The sequence below is a fragment of the Xenopus laevis genome, chromosome 9_10S, assembly GCF_017654675.1.
Source record: "Xenopus laevis strain J_2021 chromosome 9_10S, Xenopus_laevis_v10.1, whole genome shotgun sequence".
Lineage (NCBI taxonomy): Eukaryota > Metazoa > Chordata > Amphibia > Anura > Pipidae > Xenopus > Xenopus laevis.
Window position 1 is genome coordinate 17,928,904 of NC_054388.1, and position 6,888 is coordinate 17,935,791.

Here is a 6,888-nt window from a genome sequence, read left to right on the forward strand (position 1 = left end):
CAGCCAAATTAGGCTACTAATTTAAAGTCCAGGTGGGTTTTGAAAGTATAAACTAGCCAAGGTAGGGATTTGGGCTGCTTTTTGGGTCTTTGGTTGGTTTTTACTTTGGAAACCAGCCAACGATTTTTCTTGCCCTAATGTGCCAAGCCTGTGTCTCCCGATGCATTTTGGGTAATGTCGTTTTTGTTTAACTATTTGCCAACTGCCAAGTGTAATGTAAGACTACAATATCCAGCATGCAATGGGACCGACTTGTGTAGAAGTTGGGAGTTACCAGATTTTGCGCTCTGTATTCTTGCGTTTTCCGGTGACTCCTCAATTTCAGACAGTTTTGGGGCAAAAATCTGCTGGCTGCCAGCTAGTGGTTGAATTGTTTTACCAATATTTATTAAAATTGTAGATGTATTAAGCCTCATGGGGTTGCGATACCTCCTGAGCCCCCCTCTGTAGTTATGCCCCTGGTGAAGGGGGCGGATCTTTCCCATTTTGCTTCACAGAAAAAACTGCACATGTTGTGTCATTTTGGGCTACTCTTGAAGTGCCTCTTGGCTAGTTTTGGGCTGGTTTCGTAGCCAACTTTGGCTGGTTTTGAAACCTGCTACTTTTTCTATTATTATGACACAACTCTTCACTATAGGGAGCAGTGGTCAAACAGTTGAGAGTTATAGTTTTGCAGCTGCTTTAGAGCACTAAGAAACTCTGTCCTGTGCAACAGATTAAGTTACACAAGGTGGGAGGAAATGCAATGATAAGACTACAGCTCATATCTGCAACTCATGTCACACTTTCGAGCCTGCCTGTCTGTCCCACAGTCCATACACACAGGTAAATGTACATGACTGCTCGGGCCGCCGTATTTTAGTTCTGTAATCAACCAATAGGTCGTGCTAGAGGGAGCGTGTCTTTTTGAATCCGGAAGTTCCGAGCGCCATTCCCGTGATGCAGTGCGTGGCGACGTCATAGGGCGCATATTTTTTGAATCCGGCACCATCATGAGTAGCTGTTCGATTGATTCTCTCCTTCCCGGTGATAAGGAGCCGTCTATGCCCGACGAATGGCGACTGTATAAGCTGGCTACGCGGCTCAGGACATTCTCTAACTGGCCATTTACCGAAGATTGCGCTTGCACCCCAGAGCGGGTAAACGGGGGCAGGTGGGATTAGGCAGAAGGCAATGTGTTTTTGCTTGGGATTGTATGACTCGGAGAGAGAGAGTTAGAGAGAGAGTATATATTACTGTAGGGAGGATAGAAAGAAATGAGTGTTAATTTACTGCATGTCTGGCAATCATATGAATGGTGCAAACTTTGCGTTATAGGGCGCTAAATGCTATAAACAAAGTCACACGGCAGGAACTGCACATTCAAGGTGGTAGTGGACCCTGGCTACAGACTCCATCTTCAAGGTGGTGGGATCCCTGGCTACTGTCTCCACCTTCAAGGTGGTGGGATCCCTGGCTACAGACTCCACCTTCAAGGTGGTGGGATCCCTGGCTACAGACTCCACCTTCAAGGTGGTGGGATCCCTGGTTACAGACTCCACCTTCGAGGTGGTGGGGTCCCTGGCTACAGACTCCACCTTCGAGGTGGTGGGGTCCCTGGCTACAGACTCCACCTTCGAGGTGGTGGGGTCCCTGGCTACAGACTGCACCCTCGAGGTGGTGGGGTCCCTGGCTACAGACTGCACCCTCGAGGTGGTGGGGTCCCTGGCTACAGACTGCACCTTCGAGGTGGTGGGGTCCCTGGCTACAGACTGCACCTTCGAGGTGGTGGGGTCCCTGTCAACATACTGCACCTTCGAGGTGGTGGGGTCCCTGTCAACATACTGCAACTTCGAGGTGGTGGGGACCCTGTCAACATACTGCACCTTCGAGGTGGTGGGGACCCTGTCAACATACTGCACCTTCGAGGTGGTGGGGTCCCTGTCAACATACTGCACCTTCGAGGTGGTGGGGTCCCTGTCAACATACTGCACCTTCGAGGTGGTGGGGTCCCTGTCAACATACTGCACCTTCGAGGTGGTGGGGTCCCTGTCAACATACTGCACCTTCGAGGTGGTGGGGTCCCTGTCAACATACTGCACCTTCGAGGTGGTGGGGTCCCTGTCAACATACTGCACCTTCGAGGTGGTGGGGTCCCTGTCAACATACTGCACCTTCAAGGTGGTGGGGTCCCTGTCAACATACTGCACCTTCAAGATGCCCAAGAACATGTTTCAAGCTAGTGTTGCTCTCCAACTCATTTTATTTCTGAATGTTGCTCACAGGTTCCAAAGGTTGGGGGGATCCCTGGTCTAGATCATATTGCTGCTAATAGTGTGTGTAGCTGAAACTATAAAGGCAACATGAACTGAACTCCTTAGGTGAATGGCACATGGCGCAGCAGTCACAATTTGTAATATTTAATGAAAGCATTCATGCGCACTGCCAGAATTTTCCGCCAGGATGGAAGCGACCGTCCATATTCCCTGTGTGCGATCAGCCTTTGGGTTTGGACCCTTAGTTGTATATGATGAGGTTGTGCTGCAGGGCTACACGTGCAACCCATGTTAAGTGCATTTTAACTTGCCAAACTAATGATTTCCATCTATATTTAACACTGTAGACCAGTGATCCCCAACCAGTAGCTCGTGAGCAACATGTTGCTCTCCAACCCCTTGGATGTTGCTCCCAGTGGCCTCAAAGCAGGTGCTTATTTTTGAATTCCTGGCTTGGAGGCAAGTTTTGGTTGTCTAAAAACCAGGTGTACCGCCAAACAGAGCCACAATGTAGGTTGACAATCCACATAGGGGCTACAAAATGACCAATCACAGCACTTATTTGGCACCCCAAGAAAATTTGTCATGCTTATGTTGCTCCCCAACTCCTTTTTCTGCTGAATGTTGCTCACGGGTTCAAAAGGTTGGGGATCCCTGCTGTAGACGATCTAGTGAATGTGGCTTCATCTTTCAATTCCTTCACTTATTTCTTCTTTATCATAGATGGCAGAGGCTGGATTTGTTCACTGCCCCAGTGACAACAGTCCAGATGTGGTTAAGTGTTTCTTCTGTCTTAAGGAACTAGAAGGTTGGCAGCCTGAAGATGACCCTATGTAAGTTATTGTCTGCTCTGTGTCTTACTATAACTATCTGGTTTATTGCTGCCCTGTTTACGCCTTGTTTGTCATTGTTCATGTTTTGATCTTCTGCTGTGTTTGTGTGTATTCACATAACAATGTAACATTTGTTTGAAATTGCAATTTTCAAACACCATAAAAAAACTACAACAGACCATTTTAAGGAAGAAGCAAAAGTACCACTCCTGTGTCTTACAGTGGTCAATAAACTTTAACTAATGTAACAATTTTCCTTCCCTGCAGTTGCTTATTCTCGTTTAGGATCACACTACTATAATCGTGGTCTAATGGTATAGATAAGTGAAAATCAAATGTATGTCTGTTACAATGGAGTGTTGGTTATAAGTGTTATTGAAACAAACCTAGTAAACTTCCCCCAATTATGATCTTGAGGGCACTGCTTCAGGCATTAAGGTCTCACATATTTTCTTTTTACAAAAACTGTATCTTTACTGGTAGGTGCCAATGGCAGATGGTCACTTAAAGAGCATGCAAAGGCAACAAAATAAAATACCATTTTTACTTTCTTTAATGAAAGAAATGTATCTCCAATATACTTTAATTAAAAAATGTGTACCATTTTTATAAGAAACCTGACTGTATGCAGTGAAATTCCCCCTTCATTTACTGCAGTGGATAGGAATTGTCAGATGGTCCCTAACTGCTGAGCAGAGAAACAATCATTCTTATGAAACAGCAGAGGGATCCCCAGCCTTCCCAGCCGTGCAGAACTCAAGCAGCTTTGTTTCCCCGTAGAGCAGTCGGGACTGTGTAGAGATTTGTATTGGATTTTATTTTTGTCTTTACATCCCCTTTACTGTTTACAACTCCAGCTGCAGGGACAAAATCACGGAGCCAGATAAACTGGGATTCTATTTGGAGGATTATTTTGTTGCAGCCACTGGTTCTGCAGAGTTGGAGAAAGTTTGTATTAAACAATACAAAAACTATAAAATCCACATTAGATGACAACACAGGACCCAGTGCAGTCTGCCTGTTCTGATTATTAATCAGTCTTGCTGTATCGGCTTCTGGCAGATATTATTGGACTTGTGCTGTTTTTATTGTTCATTTATGACGATCCCTAAGCAGCCCAGACAATTCTGAGCATGTGCACAGTCTTAGTCTTGCAAAGATGTTTAACAAAGTTACAAGATGGTGACCCCCTGTGGCCAACGTTGAAAGCATAAATCATTTGTTTGATTAGGCTTGTGGTGCAGTAAGTTTTAGTATATAAAATACAGCATTTCTAGCCTTATTCTATTTTAGACTTTACTTCCCCTTTAAACAATAGGAACATGTTTTGCCTTCAGGATTATTTTTGATAGTTTCTGGCTGTTTGTCACTGGTTTTCATTAAATCTAATAAATTCAAGTTTTTGCAGCCACAATTTGAAAACGTTTTATGATTCGATTTGACTCTATTTAGTCTCGCACCAATTTCATCGAGAATAATTATTGGTAAATTACGGTAAGGACATTTGGGTTTGGTCAAAAAAAAAATGTTGTTTTTTTGTTTTTTAAATAGTGAGAAAACTATCTAGTTTTTAGTAGATATGCCCATATCATTTTTTATCGAATATGACCAGCACATGCATCAGATGGAAATATCCAATAAGTTTAGATGCTGCTAAAATAAGTTGTGCATGGTATATTCTGTTTCCCAGGGATGAACACAAGAAACATTCTCCAAGCTGCTTATTCATTGCACTGAAAAAGAAAGCAGAAGAACTGACACTGAGCGAGTTCCTGAAACTGGATTTGGAGCGTACAAAAATCAAAATGGTAAGGTTGCTGTGACTTTGCAACTGATGCATACAAATGGTACTTTAGTGCCCACTGTGTATAATATAGTGAATAAAGTACCCCCTCTTGTAAAATATAAGGATATTATAAGTTACTGAGGAGTTTCATGACCATTTTATACGGGTCATGGAACTCCGAGGTAACTTCTAATATCCTCATATTTTACAACTGGGGGTACTTTATTTATTATAGTACACAAATTTCAGTGAGTGACAGAAATGACATCAGAACTCACCGTTTATAAGGATATAATTTACAGGATATTCATGGCTTTTGTGTATTATATAGTGAATAAAGTACCCCCTTTTGTAAAATATAGGGATATTATAAGTTACCGAGGAGTTTCATGACCATATAAAAACACGAGGCCGAAGGCCGAGTGTTTTTATACAGGTCATGGAACTCCGAGGTAACTTCTAATATCCTCATATTTTACAACTGGGGGTACTTTATTTATTATAATACACAAATTTCAATGAGTCATCTGACAGAAATGACATCAGAACTCACCGTTTATAACTGATGACATCAGAACTCACCGTTTATAAGGATATAATTTACAGGATATTCATGGCTTTTGTGTATTATAAATATATAATACACAAGCCATAAATATCATATAAACTATATCCTTATAAACGGTGAGTACTGATGTCATCAGTTATAAACGGTGAGTAGTCATTTCTCACTGAAACGTGTGTATTATAATAAATTGAAGTACCCCCTGTTTCAAAATATGAGGATATTAGAAGTTACCATGACCTGTATAAAAACCAGTCAGGCCTTCGGCCTCATGTTTTTATATGGTCATGAAACTCCTCGGTAACTTATAATATCCTTACTTTATTTACTATATAATAGCGGGATCTCTAATGCTCCATTTGGACAGCCCTGTTCTCATGTATGTATCCAAAAAAAAATGTTTTTATTTTTTATATTTTTTTTGTAGCAAAAGCAGATGAACCTGCGCATTGAATGTTTCCAGGCAAAAGCAAATGAGGTGCGGGGTCACTTGGAGCAACTTGATGCTGATGAAACACAGTGATGTTTTCTTTTGTTGTATTTTATTACTGAATTTATATATTCCCTGGCTATAAAAACTGTATATTGCTTTTTATAAAACAATCCACGCTTACCTTGTATATACTCCATTAACAGATTTTTTTTTTTAAACTGCGAACTACACACCTGTAATGTATATATGTTTATTACAGAATAATTCATAACCTACCCCTTGCCATTCAAGAAGCATGTATCTTTGTCAAATACATATGATTTTAAATGTCTCTATGCTTGGAATGTTTTTATTGTTAAGGATGGGCTATTATAATGCACTCCTGTCTTACATGGAACCGCCAGGTTAATAAACTGCACGAGACAAGCTTCAGTGTTTGCTTCTGTGGAACTCATGACACTTGGCTGGTAGGGGAAACTGACAGTTTGGACTCGTTTGCAGGAATTTAAGCCTGTGGCATGCCACTGACACTGTATTGCATTTGGTATAGACCGTGGGATCACAGTTCTGCATATAAAGGTAGTAAACCTATAGGGAGCAACTCCACGATGCGTTTGTTGCCAACACATCGCCATGCGAGGTGTCGGATGTTGTGGAGAAGAATCGCATGTAAGAACTACATTTATCCAACTGTCGGGTGAATGTAGTTCTTGCATGCGATTCTCCTTCACTTCCGGTTTCTTCACAACATCTGACACGTCGCATGGCAACATCTCGGAACATCATGGAGTTTCTCCCATGTTCTACTTTAATACTATGTATTGAAAACCTTTTTTGTTAGGAATGCAGCTGATCTATATTATCCACATAAATGACTACAGCAGAGTCAGCAGACACAGCTCATTGTATATATGTTCCCCTAAACTCAAACTCTACTCAAAAACTTTCCAGTCTAATTGCTTGAGTGCAAAAAGTGTCCTGAGACATATGGCATTAAAAAGAAATCCCTTTCCCGT

At 41.9% G+C, this 6,888-nt stretch overlaps 1 protein-coding gene across 1 annotated transcript; it reads left to right on the top strand.

Annotated features, from left to right (window-relative positions):
• Window positions 1-930: 930 nt before the first annotated feature.
• On the top strand, window positions 931-6,298 carry birc5l.S (baculoviral IAP repeat containing 5 like S homeolog; the record flags this gene model as incomplete). The annotated part of the gene is given in 4 exon segments (NM_001096515.1): window positions 931-1,139; window positions 2,979-3,088; window positions 4,779-4,896; window positions 5,867-6,298. Coding segments are annotated over 4 exon segments (471 nt in total). The 5' UTR covers window positions 931-992.
• Window positions 6,299-6,888: the final 590 nt, after the last annotated feature.